General features: G+C 40.4%; 1 protein-coding gene across 1 annotated transcript in view; it reads left to right on the forward strand.

The window, feature by feature from the left end:
- The window catches only part of LOC113406807 (neurobeachin-like), a 942,582-nt gene that overhangs the window by 320,876 nt on the left and 599,082 nt on the right, over window positions 1-22,624 (forward strand). Inside the window, exons 27-29 of the mRNA XM_029911985.1 lie at window positions 628-735; window positions 2,394-2,562; window positions 4,865-4,960. Of these exons, the coding sequence (XP_029767845.1) occupies window positions 628-735; window positions 2,394-2,562; window positions 4,865-4,960 (373 nt within the window). The remainder of the gene's footprint in view (window positions 1-627; window positions 736-2,393; window positions 2,563-4,864; window positions 4,961-22,624) is intronic.

Here is a 22,624-nt window from a genome sequence, read left to right on the forward strand (position 1 = left end):
TATATCCACAAATATCACTAGATTATTTTATAAAACCATACCAAAAATCCATTCTAGCAATTTTGCCAAACTCAGCACAAGACAAACACTGGACAGTAGAAAACAGAACACTTTTATATGTTAATTGTTATTTGGATTGCAGTGTTTATTGTTTAAAGAAAACAGGTCACATTACTGTAAGTAGAATACTGAACATGCATGACCTGCATGGGACTGTAATAATAATTCTCTGTATAAAATAGAATGAGGCTGAATTTTCTAAGTTATTTTCACTTATACAAACACATTTTTAGCCTATCATGTGCATAGGAAATATTTCTTCTTAATAGTACCAAAAAAATTAGTCTCCTCTTGGTACAGTTAATATGCTAACTACTAAAGAGTGGTGCATTTGTCCAGTAGGATTAAAACATTGATTTTGAAGAATATAAACAATTCTGTATCTGACTATTCAGTACTAATGCATTAAAATAAATAAAGCATCACTGTTTGTAGAACCAATATCTGAATATTGCCTTTTTTGTCTGCAGGTTAGTACTAATGTATTTAATTTATTTATTGTGGATCAAAGAAATGTTTTGAATAAAAATTTCCATACAGTTTGGAAAAATAATTTTACATTTTTAGACACCATTGGAAAATGTTCCTGGTAACCTTTCCCCAATAAAGGATCCTGATAGACTTCTTCAGGATGTTGACATTAATCGTCTGCGAGCAGTTGTTTTTCGTGATGTGGTGAGTAATATGGACCATGATTTTTCTTTTTGCAATATATTCACTAATATTTAAAAGAAAGATTGATGTTACAAATAACTTGCATTTTTAAAAAAAAGGACAGCTTTGGAAGCTGGATGGACTTAAAATCTGTGTTCACCTCCAAAAAAGTCTTCAGATTTCCATTTTTGGGGGGAAGAAATTGCCAAATTCTACATAATCTATCTTTCTCCTTTTTCTTACAAAATGAAGCATTTAATAAAAGTGATCTTATTTGGTAAGAAAGATGCCTTACCTAATTTCATTGCACTTTACAAGCTGAAACGGATATGCAAACTACATGCAAGGAAAACTTCAACAATCTCTGAAATGCAGCAACCTCTGGGGTGAAATGTTGCACCTCCTTATTGATGCAACATTTATAATCATATAAGATCCAGTTCTGTTATGGTGCTGAGTAGCTTTATATAACCCATCTATGCTAAATGACTTTAGTATCCCTTCTGGCAGTATTCTAGGGGAATGCATGCTGAACCACAAATGCTGATGTAGACTTCTCAGAATAGTTGCTGCATCCGTAAATGGCACAGAAATATAATATTATCTTCACTCATTTTATGCTACAAATTTATAGTGTGGTCTGGAAGTAAGAGCAAGTGAATAGAATTCTGATTCTTCCGTTCTATTGCTGACTTTGCCACTTGTTTGTTCTGAGATCTGAAGCAAGTCACCTAATCTTTCTGTGTACAGGCTTACCCGTTCATCAATTCATAGATTTCCAAAGCCAGAAGGGACAGTTGTGATCATCTAGTCTGACCTCCTGTATATCGCAGGCCATAGAACTCCAAGATTAATTGCTAGAGTATATCTTTTAGAAAATATTTAATCTTGATTTAAAAATTATCAGTAATGGAGAAACACTCCTAGCTAATTTTGGCTCATAATTGTTTTCAGCTTTGTGAAACTGGCTTTAACACACCAAGTGTATACATATTACTGATCTGGACTTGAGTCTTCTTTCACATTGTAATGTGATCAAGTCATGATCACTTGTACCTAAGCTAACTTTAATTTTTAGTTCTGTGATGAGTTACTATTTACCTGTTAGGAGAAGTCTAATAAAGGATTCCTCTGTGTTGGCTGCAACACTTTTTGAGTTAGGAAATTGTAACCTATAATTTTTTACAAATTCTAAGGATGCTGTAGTACTGGCACGTGAGACTGCCAGCATATGGCACACAAATTGAAGTCCCCTATGATTAACAGTTTTTTCCTATATGTTATAGATTGGTAGGTAAAACGACGGTCACCCTGTTCCCTAGTGTGATTTGGTGGTCTATAGCAAAGCACAGGATGGGGTATTATTTGATGTCTGTCTGTTAGGACATTGATCCATAAGCATTCACGCTAATTTTGTTCTGAGTGCATCAGAAACAGATAATGCTATTTTTGACACAGAAGGCTATTCCCCCTACCCGCTTGCCCACACTATCCTTCCTAAATAGGTTATAACCACTGACTTTAACATTCCAATTAGCATATAGGTAATTCAAGAATTGAATTGTAAGCAGGTATAACACCTAAAAAGGTTGATGTTTCTAAAACATATTGATTATCTTGATTTAAAAGTTCTATGCAGGTGTCAAGTATGATGATGTGTTCCTTTTTCTCTCACTCAGGATGATAGCAAACAGGCTCAATTTTTGGCTTTGGCAGTAGTTTACTTTATTTCTGTGCTGATGGTCTCCAAGTACCGTGATATACTAGAACCTCAACGGGAGACTGCAAGATGTGGGAGCCAGGCAGGTAGAAATATCAGACAGGAAATAAATTCACCAACAAGTACAGGTACATCTATTTTTCCCACTTATTTTTCATTTTTGTTTTTAGAATTTCCTTGAAACAGTAAATATTTGACTACAAAAACTTTTAAATTGTATGAAAGGTGTGAAGGCTAATGAGACTATTTTGTTGTTCTTTAGTTTCTCCAAGCTTCTTTAATATATGTTGGTTGTTAATAAGTTAGATTTAAATTATGAGCCTCTGCTTATAGGGTTTAACTTACTTTCATTTGCTTATTCTGTATTTATGCATCCATTTTTTAATTTATATGTACATTCAAAGAAGGAGAGCCCTTATGAATTTAAAGTTGTGAAAGGACAAGATATTAACCTGTCAAAGTAAACCTAAAAATTGTCATTTGTCTACTGTGAGCAGCTCTCTGACTCTAAATGCACTGTCTGAAGTTTGTAATCAGCAAACACAGCTAGCTCCCTAGTTGAAGTTACTCCTGTTTAAACTTAGTCTTGTGAAAAGCTAATATAGCAAGGACTATTAACTGTCTTGAGTCCTGCTGCCTTTCTAGTTTCGGTCTGCATTGAAAAGCCCATGGAAGTCTAATATACTAGAATTGTTGCCTTTATTGCATTCTTTACCTGATTAGTGTGAATTCTTATTTTTTTCCCTGGGAACTGGTATCTCAGCCTTTGGGGGCACTATCTGTCAGCTGCAGAACCTGCCAAGAGCTTTGAATCCAAATGCGTTTCTCCACTGTTTGTAATGTTCAGTTTGCCAGTCCAATGGCTTATTTAAGCCACTGAAATGGATTGGTTTATGACGGTGCTCTGCTTTCTCTCTCAGAACAGCCATATAAATATATTGGAAAAGAGTGATTAGAAATCAGTGGCCAAATCTCTGCATGTTGTTTTTCATGAATATGTTGCTTCTTGTACTGAATTTGATTTGCTGTTTTAGTTTTTGGAACTGCTGATTTTCATATCACGTATAGTGTAATTGAAATTCATGTCCTATTTGCTTTTATTTAGGGCTGTCAAATGATTAAAAAATTGCAATTAATCGTGAGATTAAAAAATAGTTGTCATTAATCAGTTTTAACCACACTATTAAACAATAATAGAAAACCAATTTAAATGTATTATAAATATTTTTGATATTTTTCTACATTTTCAGATATATTGAGTTCAATTACAATACAGAATACAAAGTGTATACTGTTCACTTTATATTATTTTATTACAAATATTTTCACTGTAAAAAAGATAAGCAGAAGAAATATTATTTTCAATTTACATCATACAAGTACTGTAGTGCAATCTCTTTATCATGATAGTGCAACTTACAAATGTAGAATTATTTGTTCATAACCGCACTCAAAAACAAAACAATGTAGTCTCTAAAGTTTTACAAGTCCACTGAGTCCTACTTTTTGTTCAGCCAATTGCTAATACAAACATGTTTGTTTACATTTTCGGGACTGCTTTTTTACAGTGTCATCTGAAAGGGAGAACAGGTGTTTGCATGGCACTGTTTTAGCGGTCATTGCAAGTTATTTAAGTGCCAGGTATGCTAAACATTCATATGTCACTCCATGCGTTGACTTGTAGATTGCACTATTTTTTGTTTACAGTGCAAATATTTGTAATACAAAAATTATATAAAGTGAGCACTGTACACTTTATATTCTGTGGTGTGATTGAAATCAATATATTTGAAAACCTAGAAAAACTTCCAAAATATTTATAATACATTTAAATTTGTATTCTATTATGTTTTAACAGTGCAATTAAAACTGCAATTAATCACAGCTTTTTTTAATCTCTTTAATTTGTTTTGCATTAAAACTTGAGTTAACTGCAATTAATTGACAGCCCTACTTTTATTCATTTTATCTAATTCGTTGTTATATCTTAGCTTGCTTACTTTCTACCTTTGTACGATAAGTTTAAAAAAAATCCATGTCCTCATTGGCTGTTTTCATTTAATAAACTTATATTTAAGTGGTCAGCTATGAGAAACCATAATTTTATGTTGTATTTAATGTGTCCTTCCTGGTCATACGTTGTGGTGCTGGAGTAGGAAACTGCTTGTTTCAATTAACTATTTCAGCCATGTTTGTCTTATATATGTCTTTTTCCCTATAAATGTTGTTCTTATGATTCCCTACTAATAGGTCTGATGTTTCCTATCTCTTGATACATAACTTGTTTCCTTTCTTCAGAAATGCATTTTTGTTAATAGTGCCATATTTGCATGTTTCAATGAGATAGGACTTCTGTCATGGATCCACAGTGGACCAGATCACAGGCGGTTATTAGCTGGCTCACATTTGATTCCATGATTTTCTCCACAGTTGTGGTCATACCATCTATCCCTCACCCAAGTTTGAACCATGGATTCCTTGCCAAGTTAATTCCTGAGCAGAGCTTTGCCCACTCATTTTACAAAGGTAATATTATCATCATCTCCTACCCTGTTTGGGTGTCCTTATTTAGTGTAATGTAATTAAATAACTAACCGTGATGTAATTCTTGGTAAATAAGCATACGCCTCAGGTTACATGGAGATCAGACTGTCACCTGATGAGGATACCCTTAAGACAAGGCTTTCTTCCTGGCTACATTTACTTTTGGAAGTATCTTTCCCACTTCTACTACCATTTGTTCATTTCAGTGACACCTACTAAATTAATTAATAGTAGGTAAACAGAAAAGTAGAGTTAAGGTGGAGAGAGTTGAGAAGGAAATTTTGAATGTTTTTGGTTTGGGCTTATTCTTTTTCTTCTTGCTGCAACAATACCTCCTTTAGTTATGAAAACAAATCAGACCTATTTTAAAAATATTGCATACAGGGAATAAATTAAATCTTTAGAACTACTTTTTTAGTGTTCCCTTTCCTCACACTTCGTACAGGTCTTCTCTCTTCCTTTCCTTTTCTTCTTTTTTCTTTCACTTTTTGTTTGTATGTAAACCTTTATATTGTATATAATGTAAAGTTTTATTTTATATGTTGTTAATTGCTGTACTTTGCTATTCTGGAGAGAGACAGTTTCTGCAGTCACAGCAAATGTTTTGTAATACAGGCTGTTTTTTCAGATAGAAAATATGCATATGCATATGCATGGGCTACGTTTTTCAAATGTCAGGGATTTGCATATGTACAAAGTTAAATAGGTGCATTTGGAGCCAAGTGTGCATGTGAATTTTCCAACTTGTGTGCACATGTTACGGTGGAAGTGCAAAAAGTGAATGGGTACAACAATACTTTATCTGATTATCATGTTGTCTGTGTCACTCTGATAAAAACCCAAAGAGTAAAAAGAATGATAAATACAAACAAAAAACTAGTAATTAATTCTGTGACTACTTCTGATAAAATATGAGGAATAGGCTGACTTCCTACTTTACTAAGAATACTTAGCACTTATATGGTGCTTTTCATGTTCCAAATGCTTTACAATGTTAAACCCTTCAATCAAGAGTTCTCACAAAAAAATGTTTGGTGGTCTTGGAGTGTGGTCACCAGTTCTTGCTGGTGGCCACTCTGACAATTTTTCCTAAAATACTTAATTAACTTTAGCAAAAACACATATATATGTCCAAATCATTGTTATTTATTTATGTAGGGTTTTGTCTGCAGACTCAATGATAGAAATAATGTACAGTAGTTTCTTATTTTTTACTGGACCAAAATGGAATAGAAACACAAATAAGGTGCTTTGCATGTTTGCATATCTTTTTTGTTGTTTGTTTTGCGCCTTTTTTTTATAATTAAGACTTGCTAGCTAGTAAGTCTGCTAGCTAGCTAGGAGACACTGAAAAGACATATTAACAAACATACAAATATCACTTTTTACAGCAGAGACTTACTGAGCCCCAGCAAGCCAGGGACAAATTAAGCCCTGGATGGGGAGGTGGGTAGCACAGCATTTGGGCCCAGGGCAATGGGGGGATGGATGGGGGACTAGGGAAGGCAGCAGGGGCCAGGGGCAATGTGTGGGGATAGTGAGCCTGGGGCTGGCACCCAAACCTGGAGCCTGCTGCTGTGTGCCCGGAGCCCACCACTCCACTGGCTCCAGGAAGGTGGGGAACTCACACCAGCTGTTGGCAGCCTCAGGGGAAGAGTTGCTGCTTTGCGCCCTTACCCCCCCCCCCCCCAATCACTGCCCAGGAGCCTATGGCCGCAAGAAAAGCCCCTGGTGGCCACCTGCGGCCACAAGGGCTGCATTTGAGAAATGTTGATCTATTAGATAAAGTTCTGTATGTCTCAGCCTCTCATTTATGAACCTTTATAATTTACTGACTTCACTAATTGATTTCAAATTCAAATGTTTCTCACCTGAATTTCAGTATTTCTCCTCCCATAAAGTTTCCCCATTATTGCCAAAAATGAACAAACAAATATATATATCTTTTACTTCAGGATCATTCAGTGAGCTTTTTGTCACTTTAGTGTGCTAATTTAATATTCTTAGTTGTGACATAACTGGCATACTTATCCACCGTTTATAAAAGGAATTGTATGCTGTTAATTCAGAAGTGCTGCAAAATAAACCCTAAAATATATTTGAATCCTGTTTCCTCATTATCTTCTTGTTCCGCATTTATAGCACCTTTTTATATAGCAGGCATTAGGATATTTCATTTTTAGCCACATCTGCTTGCAAATCAAAACATACAGAGCAATCCAGAGACAATGTTAAAATTTTGTTTTATTAAACTTTATGCAATAAAAAGGATATATAAACAAGATTAATATTGTTGTTTGTACAAAATATGGCACTTGAAATAAAGCCAGATAGCAAACATAGAAAAGATTGGTTTTGCCATTTATATGCAGTATGGTTCTTGAGATAAAATAAAATATAAGTAGCAAAAGTGTAAAAAAAAAAAAAAAAAAAAAAGGAGGGGGTATAGATTCTTAAAATAGAGTGGATGGGTGGACATATAGAGTACATCAAAATATTTAAGAGGAGGCTGTTTTTATATCCGTCATGTCTCCTCTACCATACATTACAATAATAATTTTGCCTTCAGAAATGGGTACGAAGTTTCTTATTTGTTAGTCATATATTTATTGAACATGTATATTGTATTAACCAGGCCTTACACTGAGTATATTAAGAGTTCGTTCTTTGCCAGCCTATTGTGATAATTGTGTTGAAAGTTTGGTGACATATTAGCAGCATGTTTTATCACTATTGTTGGAATTATGTCAGGGCTCTTCAGGGCTGGAACACTGGTAATTCAGGAAGAAACACTCGCTGCTTATAAGCAATCCACCTTTAGTATTGTTATAACCACTAAACTTCCATCCATTCACTAAACAAGACTAACTGAGACTCGGATGATAGTGCACTTTTGACTTTGCTCCCACACTTTGATCTTTCACCCTCTGTATTGGCACATCAGTTCACTCTTGCATAATAAATTATTCAATGAAAACTACAGGATAATTTGGTAGGCAAAATCTAATTACTCAAGTTTGTATTTAGCCTGAAAACAGATGGGGAAAATTGAGTTATTTAAGTATATGGGTTCCTTTAAGCTTAATATGGGTATTTTTCTTAGGTTGTGTTTTTGGATATGTATATGTATTTTCTTTAGTTAGACTATTTGAGCAGTTGAGAGACTCTAGTGGTGTCAAGCATTTTCCTATATGCAGTTGGAAGATGTCTCGATTGGACATCTATAGCCAGTGTCAGATGTAGGCTCCAAGAATTTTCTTCATCATTGTACTTGGCAGTGAGCTTTGCTTTGAATGCTCTCAGCATGCAAAGCTGTTCTGTATCTCTCTAATGATGATCATAGAATCATAGAATACCAGAGTTGGAAGGGACCTCAGGAGGTCATCTTGTCCAGCCCCCTGCTCAAAGCAGGACCAATTCCCAACTAAATCATCCCAGCCAGGGCTTTGTCAAGCCTGACATTAAAAACCTCTAAGGAAGGAGATTCCACCACCTCCCTAGGTAACCCATTCCAGTGCTTCACCATGCTCCTAGTGAAAAAGTTTTTCCTAATATCCAATCTAAACCTCCCCCACTGCAACTTGAGACCATTACTCCTTGTTCTGTCATCTGGTACCACTGAGAACAATCTAGATCTATCCTCTTTGGAACCCCTTTTCAGGTAGTTGAAAGCAGCTATCAAATCCCCCCTCATTCTTCTCTTCTGCAGACTAAACAATCCCAGTTCCCTCAGCCTCTCCTCATAAGTCATGTGCTCCAGGCCCCTAGTCATTTTTGTTGCCCTCCTCTGGACTCTTTCCAATTTTTCCACATCCTCCTTGTAGTGCGGGGCCCAAAACTGGACACAGTACTCCAGATGAGGCCTCACCAATGTCGAATAGAGGGGAATGATCACATCCCTCAATCTGCTGGCAATGCCCCTACTTATACAACCCAAAATGCCGTTAGCCTTCTTGATGATAGCATCAATGTGGCTCACCCCAATGGTAATATTTAATTAAAGGTACGCTTTGTCAGCAAATTTGCACTACCATCCCCTATGCTGTATCTGATCTGTGGATAATATAGGGATTATTTCAGTTTTCATTGTGGATAATTCAACACTTTTTCATAAATTCTAAATTATCTTAATGATAAGACAGGAAGTATTTAAGAAGAAGAGGAAAAAATAAAAACAAGGCCCTCACGGGTACCATATGGGGTAATAGGAAATTTTGCTATCAGAATAATGATACAATTAAAATTGTATTGTCTTTAAGCAGAAAGACATATCACATACTTATCTTTACAATGGAAAGTCATACAGTATCTTGAGTATCTTTTGCAAATATTTATATGGGGATGTTCTGGGTAAAGCGTAACAGGACACAGAGAGGATGGCCACACTTCTGGAGACTTAAAAACCTTTCTCATTCTTTTGGAGAAATAGCAGTAGCTTTCACTGCTCCTCCCTGGAATTCAAATCTAGATCAGACACTAATTTTCACTGAACCTGTGGTGGGTCCACAGTTCTTGCCACCAATCTGTGCAGCAACCTTGCCTTAGGGTAGGTCCACACTACCCGCCCGATTCGGCAGGTAAAGATCGATCTTCTGGGATCGATTTATCGTGTCTCATCTGGACGCGATAAATCAATCCCAGAAGCACTCCCCCGTCGACTGCAGAACTCCTGCTCGCCGAGAGGAGGAAGCGCTGTCGACGGGGGAGCTTGCCTGCGCCGCGTGGACCTGCAGTAAGTAAACTTAGTTCAATCTAGGAAACGTCGACATCAGCTACACTATTCTCGTAGCTGAAGTTGCGTTTCCTAGATCGATCCCCCGCCCCAGTGTGGACCAGCCCTTTGAGTGAGCTGAGAAGTGTGACCTCCATGACCTAGGAGTGTCCCACAGATTCCATTGAGGCCACTGTTAAGGATAGGGCATTGGTGGCCTGGAGGCATTGGGGCAAGATCTCATGTCCCAACTATGGGATAAGTGCAATTCTTGTGCCTGCAATGCTCCATAAATGGTCCTTGATGTTGGTTGGGTGATGGAGAGCAAGAGGAGGAAGATTCCAACCTCGATGCCGAGGAGCCTTGGAATTCCAGGTATAAAGGTGGAGCAAGTCCTGAGGGAGTGAGTATTTAGTTTGACTTGTCCATCACCCAGAATGAGGCAGGGACCAGCAACAATGATAGAAGTGGTACTGTCAGCACAAAGTACACTGGCTCTGGAAGCAGTATCAACCCTGAAGTCATCAGTGGTACCAAAGTGGCTGACCGTGCCAAAGTTCAGGGCTGTGAAAGCCGACATGGTAACATCTGTGATGTCGACTGCAGTGGTGCCAAGGAATTTCATGGTGCTGAGGTCCCTTGCACTGAGCCCAGGACTATCCCGCCTTCCACAGACTGTGGAAAAGGAATACCAGGATGTGGTGCTGACAGACAAGGGTTCAGTGACCTGTTCATCTAATGGGGCTATAAACAACACAGCCCTGGCAAAGTCCTGCACCAAAGGAGAAGTTGGGATGGAAAAGCAGAGGAGATCTGTAGCTGCCTGGTATGCCACCAGTGTGGAAACAGTTAGTGCTGGCATTACTATTGTCAGTAGCAGACTCAAGGGATACCCCATGGCCAGAACCCGAGTTGAGGGTACAGAGTCTCTAACCTCCCTACTCAGTACTTGGGATTGGTTAGATGTACCCGCACCATCCTGTGCACCAGCACTATCCCTGTGCCGGTCCGCCTTCCGCAGGAAGTGTGTGGAAGAGTCCCCATGAGACATGGAGTGATCTCAATTGGTCTTATGGTACCAATGGGAAACAGCTCCTCCATCTCTTCGTAGAGGCACCTGCTCTGGTGCGTGAAGTAGCAGCAGTCTTGGAACCCAAGGGTGACCTCTGATCTGACAATGACCTTCTGCTGAAGCAGACCATATGGCCTGTTTGAGCAGGAGCTGCTTTAGGTGAAGGTCCCTAGCCACTTGAGTCAGTTTCATGAACTATTCACAGATCTCAGAGGGGTAGCCGTGTTAGTCTGTATCAGCAAAAACAACGAGGAATCCTTGTGGCACCTTAGAGACTTACAAATTTATTTGGGCATAAGCTTTCGTGGACTATAACCCACTACATCAGATATATGGAGTGGAAAATACAGCACATGAAAAGATGGGAGTTGACTTACCAAGTGGGGGAGTCAGTGCTAACGAGGCCAATTCAATTAGGGTGGATGTGGCCCATTCCCAACAGTTGACAAGAAGGGTGAATATCAACAGAGGGAAAATTATTTTTTGGAGTGTCTCAGCCATTCCCAATCTGCGGCGTGATACACTGTGGGTAATGGGAGAGAAGGGCAGTCTGTATTTGGTGGTTAACACATCAACCACCATTATCTTGCCAATTCTTATTGAGATGGTGAACGTTCCGCGCTCCTGGTGATTATCATATCATAATACTCAGTGCCCTGCTCGATGTATGTAGAAAAGCAACGTTTTCGGTGACTGAGGGAGGCAGCAAGATTGCAGCCAGCAACATATCAGCATCATTCATGGGTGACATCTTTTATATGGGTTTCTTGCAGGATGATGATTTTAATTGTCATCCTGCATAATGTGAACTAGGAAGTCACTTTTAGGTCAGGACATACCTTCAGCCTTGGCAAATTCAGAGTGCTGAGCCTATGATTCTCTTAAAGTGGTTCTGGAGGGAGTCACTATTTCCATTGTTGTACAATCTGGGACTTCACTGAGCGATGTTCAGATGATGACATTAGTTGTCCCTTAGCATGTAACTTTTCAATAAGGTAAAGGCACAGGAAGTGCTTCAGGTTCATTGTGGGCCATGACCACTGCCCCACAAGCTAGAACTTTTTGGGTTGACAGCAGCTCCCAAGGTATTCACCAAGTGCTAGTCTAGGATTGCAGCTCATCTACGTTGTTAGATCCTGCCAGTGTGTTTGTATCTGGCAACTGACTCGAAAGATCTTACAGCATAATTCATTTCAGATATACGAGTTCCCCTATTCATATCTCTTAATCTGCAAGTAAGCAAAGAAATCTATCTTGGCCTCAACTTTGGTTCTCTCCTTCATAGGGACCACACTAGAACCTAGCAGGGTTCTGTCCTAACTCAAGTCCGGTTCTGAGAGCTCATCCAAATGATGTTATCCAAGTGGTCCAAGCTAAAAGACCCAGTGACATTGTATCTGAGAGCAATAGGCCTGATAGTGGTCTGTACCTTTTATCACCACCTTTGCAAGTTAGTGGGAGTGACCCTTGTGCATCTAGTACAAAAAACAAAGATTCTCTTCTCAGATATGGTAACGTTACCCTTTTAGCAGCTGGAAGACTGTATGCTGTGGTTGACTTCGACTGAGAATGTCTTGTAGTGGATGTCCTCTCAGCTGGTTCCTCGAGTGGCGATAGGTACATATCTTCTCATCTAAATTGGGATGCAAATTTAGACTCTAATTGTCTATGGTTTTTGGAAGCTTCAGGAATTAGATCTCTGCATATAACTTACTAGAGTTCAGGGCATTACTTTCTCCTACAGATCAGAGCGTAACCAGCACAGATTCTCAGACAGTGTGGGTCTCATGTATCACTTTAATAGAATAGGCAGAAAAGGGAGAGATTGGGTGCTTCAGTGGTTTCAGAAGAAAATTAGTCTTCTATGTGGAGTATGTGGAGAAAAGTGGCCCCCCTCCCCAAAACATAGCCAAAATCCTGAGCTGGAAAGATGATCAGCTTTCACTTAGATCTTCAGTGGCATGTTTGTTAGTTGCAAGGTGGGTCATTTGGACATGGACACGTTTTCTACAAGTCAGAACACGTGTTCCACATTTTGCTTGAGAACTGATGAAGTTTCACAGTATATCAAATGCATCTATTTTATACTGTGAAAAAGGGCTCCTTTATGCTTTTTTCCCCCCCTCTGTTTCCTTTCCTCCCCAGAATACTTAGGAAATGTTTAGCAGGACAGACTCAGAATGATTATTAGTCAAGCTGGCATGATTTTCAGAGTTGCTGGTTTCTGTCCAAAGATCATCCATTCAGTCTCTCCCGTGTCAAGATCTGCTGTCAGTAGAAAAACATCCAGATCTCAGGTTCCTTAACCTGACAGTATGGCTGCTGGGTTTCTAGGACAAGACATTTTATGATTACCTGAGGAGATCCAGGCAGTCTTGATAGAGTCCAGAAAGCTATGTGCTAGGAAGTGTTATGCTACTAAATAGAATTGGTCTGAAAAGTTTTCTCCAGATAGTTTCCTGTCCAGACAGGGCCACCCAGTGGGGGGGGGGGGGGCAAGTGGGGCAATTTGCCCCGGGCCCTGCAGGGGCCCCCCGAGCCTTGGCAGAGAATCCCTTTCTGGCTAGAGGCGCCTTTTTAATTTTTACTCACCCGCTGGGGGGCCCTCAGTTGCTCCGGGTCTTCGGCGGCATTTCAGCAGCGAGGGGGGCCCTTCAGTGCTGCCGAAGACGCAGAACGACTGAAGGACCCGCCGCCGCCTCAGAGCACCGCCTGGTATGTACAAGCGCCACAGCGGGTGGCACCTTTTTTTAGGTCCGCTCCCGCGCTTTGCCCCAGGCCCCCTGAATCCTCTGGGCGGCCCTGTGTCCAGATCTAATTATCATAGGTTTCCTCTGTCTCTGGTGTAACCAAAGTTATCCCTGGCTTCTCTAAAGATTTACTTAGCTGATATTTTTGCCTACTATGTCCTTGTGAAAGAGAACCATAGTGTCTGTCATCCTGAGAAGGTAAAATATAAAGAACTTAACAAGTTTTTGTTACCTCCCATCTGGTAGCCAATACTTTGGGACTAGAATCTGATGTTGAATAAAATCATGGAAAGGTCTTTTGAACCCAGGTGTTCTTGTTCTTTGTACCACTTAATGGACACTACCTCACCCACGAGTGTCTTGGAGTTGCAGATACCATCGGCTAACCACCTTATACAATATTCCACAAAGACAAGTGGTACATAAATCTCAACCCCAATTTTTTGCCAAAAATGAATCAGATTTTCACCTCAGTCCATATCACTGTTTGTTTTTTTCCCAAAGCCCTGTTAGCAGACTAGTGGGATGAAACTACACACTGTGAATGTTTGAAGTATTGGCTTTTTCTTAGACAGAACTAAATATCGTAGAAAGTTCAGCAGACTACTTGTCTTCACAGAAATATCTGTGACTCAAGTCATCTTGGTCCAAAGACTGTCTAAGTGGATAATACTTATGCATCCAGTGAAGCTACAAAATTGCTGTCCCTGTACCGAATGTCTCATGGCTCACTCAACCAGAGAAGTGCTAGCTTCAGTAGTAGATCCACAACATACTTCTATCTCAAATCTCTAGACTTATCATGTGGAGATTGTTCACACGGTCTCAAATCTCAGTTATCTCAACATTGCATGAAGGCTGTTCTTCAGAAACTGTTTAACTTGCAAGGTTTCCCAGCTCTTCAAGGAGGTCATTGTTACAACTAGCCTCCTACACCAAAGGTTTGTGGAGACAATGTCATTGTCCAAATAACTGAGAAACATTCCCTGGATTCCTCCCTATTTTCCTCATCTTACTTCCCAAAAAAATTCCCTAATTAATCTGCAAAGTTATTTCCACATCATACAAGTATTTTTCTGAATTTGCACGTCAGCTACTATATAAACCTACAAAAGCAAGGGAAATAGAGTTCACAATAAATGTACACTGACATTTGTCCTTAACATGTATTCATGTAGGTTTTTAATACAAACAAAACATGTTTCAATACTTTTTTTTTTTCTCTATTTGCTGGAATTTCTACAACTCAAATATAGTATTCCCTTGTGTATTCAGTTTTCCTATGTCTTGCAGTTATTGTTACTTCTCCATTGACCTGTAGGCCTTGAATTTTGAAACCTTTTGCTGTTTAGTTTGGCAACCAGGAGTAGGTGCTCACAACTGGTGTATAGATATCTTTGCAGATGCTGTTGGTGGAAAAGGCTTGGCAGCACTACTGCAGAGAATGGGGGGTAAGGCACGCTGAGGGAGGAAATGAGATAGAAAAAAAACATTTTTTCCAGTAGCTGTTAATAACTGGAAAATACCCCCCTTATCTGTGTTTTAATAACCACATTGGCTTTTATATTGTTTCTTAAATTTTATGTTCTTTTTATGATGTTTTAAGTGATTGTCCAGTGTTCCAAGTGCCATGACAGCAGATGCTTTAAAATATTATTTGGTAAAGACAGGAAAGTTCCCTTCAACACTACCTTTATGGTTTGCAACTCATGTATATTTGTTTGAAATTCTGCACTGCAGAGAAGAGTCAAGTTTTAGGTTTTTTGATTACATAAACTGAGGACCTCATTTACACTGGGCTAGGAGCTGTGTTACACAGAAATGGCTTGGTTAATACGGGTCTTAGCTCAGGATAGATGGGGCCTCGTTTCCTGTCTGCGTGAGTCGAGAAAGGATTATGAAAAACCAAACGCTCAGCCTGTAGAGGAGGCAGAAGAAAGCATAGAATATCAGGGTTGGAAGGGACCTCAGGAGGTCATCTAGTCCAACCCCCTCTCAAAGCAGGACCAATCCCCAGACAGATTTTTACCCCAGTTCCCTAAATGGCCCCCTCAAGTATTGAACTCACAACCCTGAGTTTAGCAGGCCAGTGCTCAAACCACTGAGCTAACCCTCCCCCATATAAACGTAGTCAAGTAAATCAAGTGGGCTCTTCCTTTCCTCTTTCCTTTCCCTACTGTCCTTCAGTTAGCAAAGAAAAAAAATTCTTTAAATAGGCCCAGCGGCAAATGAGATCTAATTAGAGTAAAAAGCAAAATGAGTCGCATAGCAGTGCCCAGGTAGCCAAAGTGAGAGAGCGAACGAGCACTGTCTCAATAAATGGAGCTAAAGAGTGATCATGTCGAATAAATAGCGCACATGCAAACAGTCATACTAAACTCACATGGGAAGCCTAGCTGCCAGTGACAGGATCAGTGCAGACTGATCAGCTGGTGCAGCAACTTGCTCAGGCTAAGACCAGGGCCAGACAGCAAGGATTTCTCACCACTCCCCTTTGTAACTTCTGCCTATGATACAAAATGAAGTTTCCAGTACCGGGAACTGAGAGATGAATAAGAGTGGAGTTGGAGTAGTTCATCACGTTGGATAAAAGCTCTCTGTTAGACATTTGTTCCATTGTCATTTTCTGTTACTGTTGTGTTCACTTGCTTTGCATGTTTCTGTCACAACTCCACTTGTTATCATAACCCCTTTGTACACGTTTCCTGTAATTTTGAGTCATTTACTTGTGTCCTTTGTAGGTTAAGAACCAAGTAGGTAGATGTGGTTATTGTGTGGTGGTCTTGCTTCTTCCACAGGTACAGAAAAATACCTGGTACTTGACAATGGAAAGGGATGTGTTTAGAGTTCTTTCCTTGTGACCAGCAGGCCAGGAACCATTCATTGACGGTGCTCTCTATGTGGGGATAGAAGGGCTAATAGAAAAAATGTCATGGTGTTGCTTTTAATTATGGTAGAGAGGAAACAACTCTCCTGTTAAGGTTGCCTAACACTTTGCATTATTTAAAAAAAAAGAAAAAAGTTGACACCTTTTTTTCTGGCATCTCCATGGTTTGCAACAGGACTTTGACATATGGTGTTGGGATAGTTGTGGGATTGGGGCATGGGTGGTGCGTGAACCGCTGGCTGGGGGAGGCTAGCCTTCCACCCAAGGCCCTGCCCCTTCTGCGCCTGCCTCCCGCCGGAGCCCAGAGAGCCTCCCCATCGCAGCTGCCAGTCCCTGCCCCTGGCTAGCGCCTCCAGCCCATGGAAGGGTGGGTGGCGTGGCCCCAGCCTGAGCCGGAATCACCGCACAGCAACAGAGGGAGCCTGGGGGTGGAGCATCAGTGGGGCCACGCCTGGCTGTTTGGGGAGGCACAGCCTCCCCCAGCCTATGATACTTGCCGCCCATGGATCGGGAAGTTGCATTTGCTAGCTTCATGAACAGTGATTTTGATTTGGCCATACTGTAAGCAGTTGAAAATTGTTGCTTTCAGATATTTGACTTTTGCAAACTTTCAACTTTATTTTGTATGTAATAAAGATACAGAATAAATGTGGCAAAGAAATCCAAAATGAGTTCCCATAATATACACAAATGATTAATTCAGGGGTCGGCAACCTCTGGCACACGGCTTGCCAGGGTAAGCACCCTGGCGGGCCGGACCAGTTTGTTTACCTGCTGCGTCGGCAGGTTCGGCTGATCGCGGTTCCCACTGGCCGCGGTTCGCTGTCCTAGGCCAATGGGGGCTGCGGGAAGTGGCGCGGGCCGAGGGATGTGCTGGCCGTGGCTTCCCACCTCCCCCATTGGCCTGGAGCTACAAACCGCGGCCAGTGGGAGCCGCGATCGGCCAAACCTGCCGACGCAGTAGGTAAACAAACTGGCCTGGCCCGCCAGGGTGCTTACCCTGGCGAGCCGTGTGCCAGAGGTTGCCAACCCCTGGATTAATTACTTAGAATTGGGAAGCTTGGGGTAAAGATAAAAGCAAACTGTCTTTTTAATGTCAATTTGTTGGAATAGTAAAACCTTATATATTTACCTACATGAATATAATTTTTGTGTCTGTGATAATAGGAAGCCTATATATTTGTTTCCTACTATTTAGACACTTTAAAAATAGTGTAAGAACTATTTAGATAACTTACTAGGCAAAAAAATGGCAATGCACTGCATAAATCACAGTAAAACAAGATATTTTAGGGAAGGAATGTGACAGATGAGGTCACCACACAGACATCATGTCATTTACTTAACTTAAGCCCATATTTTTTCCATAATGTAGTAGATGAACTCATTAGTTACAATGAAAAACAGTAAGAAAGAGGCATCTGGTATCCAACTGCCGACTTCTGACAGGGTTAAGATCACTAGGTCTAGTAATGTTCCTGCTTTGTCTACTGACATGGCCTAATGCTACAGAAAACTGATGAGGGTTGTTGAAAATTTACAAGCCGGCTGTCAGAATGTTATAACAATAGACAGATGTAATCAGTTATATTTTTGCTGCTGTTCATGTTTAAGTTCTCATTTAGCTAAGTTGGGTTAACTACTCAAGATTCTTCTGTTCTAAGAGCACCCACTCTAAATTTAAGAGGATTGGATAAATATAATTTGACTGCGTTGTGTGAAAAGATATACTCTTTGTTCCAATCCTGCAGTCCATAGAAGACAAAAGTATTCTGAAAGAAAATCAATGGGAATGTAATAAAGCTTTGACATGCAGTGCTATAGCTAAAACAATTGGTTTCTTTGGTCTTGTGTATAAATTGTAATTTATCTTAAAAACTTTCTAATAGGGCTGTCAAGCAATAAAAAAAATTGTGATTAAAAAAATTGTGATTAATTGTGCAATTAATTGTGCTGTTAAACAATGACAGAATACCATTTATTTAAATATTTTGGATGTTTTCTATATTTTCAAATATATTTATTTCAGTTACAACACAGAATATAAAGTGTACAGTGCTCACTTTATATTTATTTATTGCACTGTAAAAACCAAAATAAATAGTATTTTTCAATTCCTCCATTACAAGTACTGTATTGCAATTTCTTTATGAAAGTTGAGCTTACAAATGTGGAATTATGTACAAAAAGTAACTGTACTAAAAAATAAAACAATGTCAAACTTTAGAGCCTATAAGTCTACTCAGTCCTACTTCTTGTTCAGCCAATTGCTCAGACAAACAAGTTTGTTTACATTTATGGAAGATAATGGTGCCCATTTCTTGTTTACGTCACATGACTGTGAGAACAGGCATTCACATGGCATTGTTGTAGCTGGTTTTTCCAAGATATTTATGTGCCATATATCCTTTCATCCTTCAGCCACCTTTCCAGAGTGTACACATCCATGCAGGGGTTAGCACCACCATGTTGTGAGACTGACACTTGACAAAATTACCGCACTTAGTGACAGACATTGGCAGGGGCAGGAGGGGACTCCAGGCTGAGGCAGGGGACTGAGGTGAGAGAGGGGGTACAGGCTCTGGGCTGGGGGTGTGGGTTCTAGGGTGGGGCCAGAAATGAGGGGTTCGTGGTAGAGGAGCGGTCTCTGGGCTGGGGCGGGGGTGCGGGCTCTGGGGTTGGGCTGGGACCAAGAGGTTTGGGGTGTAGGAGGGGGATCAGGGCTGGGGCAGGGGGGTGGGGCACGGTGTGTGTGTGTGTGTGTGTGTGTGTGTGCAGGTTCCATGCAGCGCTTACCTCAAGCAGCTGCAGAAAGCAGTAGCATGTCCCTCCTCCGGCAGCGCTGCCCCTGCAGCTCCCACTGACTGCGGTTCCCGGCCAATGGGCTGGGAGCCGCAGATTCAGCACTTGTGGAGGGAGTGGGGACGGAGGCAGCATGCAGAGCTGCCTGGCTGTGCCTCCACCAGCAACAGCAGGGATGGGGAGCCGCTTGCAGGGAGCCGCCCATGAGTGCCCCCCCACAGACCTCAAAATTTTACCGTGGACACTTGTGTCAGTGTTTGGACACGTTGTTGACCCCTGCATCAGTGCTGATGACTGGTTCTGCTCGACAATGATCTAAAGCAGCGTGGACCAATGCATGTTGATTTTCATCATCTAAGTCAGATGCCACCAGCAGAAGGTTAGTTGGGAGGGTTGGGGTTTGGTGGTTTGGGTTCTGTAGTTTCCTCATCGGAGTGTTGCTCTTTTAAGACTTCTGAAAGCATGCTCCACACCTTGTTCCTCTCAGATTTGAATGCTGTAGCTATCTTTAAAATCTCACATTGGTACCTTCTTTGCATTTTGTTAAATCTTCAGTGACAGTGTTCTTGAAACGAACAACATGTGGTGGGTCATCATCTCAGACTGCTATAACATGGAATATGGCAGAATGCAGGTAACAGAGCAGGAGACGTACAATTCTCCCCCAAGGAGTTCATTCACAAATTTCATTAACACATGATTTTTTTAATGAGTGTCATCAAGTGTGGAAGCATGTCCTCTGCAATGGTAGTTGAAACATGAAAGGCCATACGAATGTTTAGCATATCTGGCACTTAAATACAGTAAAAGCTGTTTTATCCGGCATGTTGGGAGAATGGGGGGTGCAGCTAAGTGAAAAATGCTGGTTAACTAAGAGGGAGGGAGTTTGGGTGCGGGAGGGGGCTCGGGGCAGCGGGTTGGGGCACAGGAGGCGGTGCGGGGTGTTGGATCCAAGGCATTGCTCACCTCAGGAGGCTCCCCACAAGTGGCAACCTGTCCCGGCTACTCCTAGGCAGAGGCGCGACAGGCAACTCTGCGTGCTGCCCCCCACCTGGCCCTGCACTCTAGCTCTGCAGCTCCCATTGGCCAGGAACCATGGCCAAAGGGAGCTGCGGGGGCGGTGCCTGCGGGCACAGGCAGCGCGCAGAGTGGCCACAAATAAAAAGCAACTTTGGAGCATTTAAAGTATATTGCTGATTGGGACTGTGATATTTTGGAAAATAGTTTTAATGCACACAATAAGAAATATTATAAAATGTAAGTCTTATGCAGAAATTACTATTCATAATAATAAATCAAAGACACTGTTCAGTTGGTTTAATGCAATCAGTTTCTTATGGAATTGATACTGTGGAATGGCAATAAAGGAATGAGGATAAAAGTTTGATCTCACTGGATGTACAATACCTTTTAATATACTTGTATGTACAGTGGTTTTATTGAAAGCTTTTTTCTTATCTAAATTATTGTAAATAACAATCCATAATTATTATAGTTTAATAATCAGGGTCTAGACTGCATTCATAAATAAATCAAATTTAATGTTACCAAAGGTCTGTAATAAATGGGGACAATACAGCAAGTTAACTTTCTTAATGCTCTCTTTTGTTTGCGGATATTTTGGGAAATATGGTATATTTCAGTCTTAAATTTTAGATGCATGAATAAGTAATTTTAAGTTAGAATCTTAAAATTTCCCAGTTTTGTGATTTAGTCAAGTATGTTGTAATGGCTGCATATCAAAATTATATGTAGCTGAGTAGAAATACTTTGCTATTAGAAAGCCAGATTAAAGTATAATTCACCCTTCAGTTTGAACCTCAGAAAGTGCACTGGCATTGGGGCTTGACTTTTGCTTAGAGAGAGAATAAAGAGGTATTTTTACTTTGTTTAAAATAACCCCAGTGGTGATTGCTGAAAACTGTGTATGATATTTTGCAATTTCAGAGAAATTCCTTTATACAGGAAGCAATATATCATAATACTAAATTCCCTACATTTATACATGTAGATTATGGATTTTTATTGTAAACCAGATAAAAATTCAAACTATGGGCCATCTTTTAGTGTGTCTACTTTTGAATGATACTATATATAGTCACTGTCTCTTTCTCTGCAGAATTTAGTCAACATGAATATTTACTGTAAGTCTCCGCTCTAGATTGTGTCAATTTGACCCACTCATCTTCCCAAGGAGCAGGATATTCATAGGAAACCAATAAAGCAGCTTCAGCTTAAGCAGAGCAACGGTGTTCTTGGACTGGATGTCAAAGCCCCTTGTTCCCTCCAGTTCAGAATTATCTTTCTTATTTTTGTATTGGGAAACTTAGTCTCAAAAAATCCATTAAGATCATGTCACTGATCTGATTACTTTTTTAAAACTCTATCATGCTAGATATCTATGATGATAAATATTCTGTGGACTAGTAGACAATGTGTGTGTAATGGGGATATATCTTTTCACATTGCTCTTAGCTTTGCAGTACATAAATCCAGTTTCTGCTTCCTGATTTAAAAAGTGGGGTTGGTATCCACTTTGGAAAAGACATGTCATTCTATTTGTGAAAATATATATGTGTAATGGGGAGTGCATGCAACATTTAGAAGAAGAAAACGGTGTTCCTAGTAACAAATCATTTTCCTTGGGTCTTCTCTAGGGTTTGCAGTTCATAGAATCATAGATGGTTAGGGGTGGAAGAGACCTCAAGAGGTCATCTGCCAGTATATGGTGTATAATATTGTTGGTATACAATTGTATATGAATTGTTCTAAGTTGAAATTAGTTCAAAGGCATGTATGTATAATATATAAATATATTCTATACAGTTCACATATACAATGTAAATACATATACACCTTTACCCCGATATAATGCTGTCCTCGAGAGCCAAAAAATCTTACCGCCTTATAGGTGAAACCGTGTTATATCGAACTTGCTTTGATCTGCCAGAGTGCGCAGCCCCCCCCCCCCCCCCGGAGCGCTGCTTTACAGCGTTATATCCGAATTCATGTTATATCGGGTCGCGTTATGTCGGGGTAGAGGTGTATGTATATGTACGTTATTTTTATATATATATATATATATATATAGTGACAAAGTTCCTCCTCTATCTCGGTGGGTCCTGCGCTTATTGGCGGATTTTCTTGCCTCAGAGATTCACCATGTGGGTTGGGGAACAGCTCAGAGACCTTCCCCTCTGGAAGAACCCACAGCCCAGGTCAATTGGGAGGTTTGGGGGGAACCTGGGCCTGCCCTCTACTCTGGGTTCCAGCCCAGGGCCCTGTGGACTGCAGCTGTCTATAGTGCCTCCTGTAACAGCTGCATGACAGCTACAACTCCCTGGGCTACTTCCCCATGGCCTCCTCCAAACATCTTCCTTATTCTCACCACAGGACCTTCCTCCTAGTGTCTGATAACGCTTGT

This window comes from Terrapene carolina, unplaced genomic scaffold, assembly GCF_002925995.2.
Source record: "Terrapene carolina triunguis isolate 2854851 unplaced genomic scaffold, T_m_triunguis-2.0 Scaffold141, whole genome shotgun sequence".
Lineage (NCBI taxonomy): Eukaryota > Metazoa > Chordata > Testudines > Emydidae > Terrapene > Terrapene triunguis.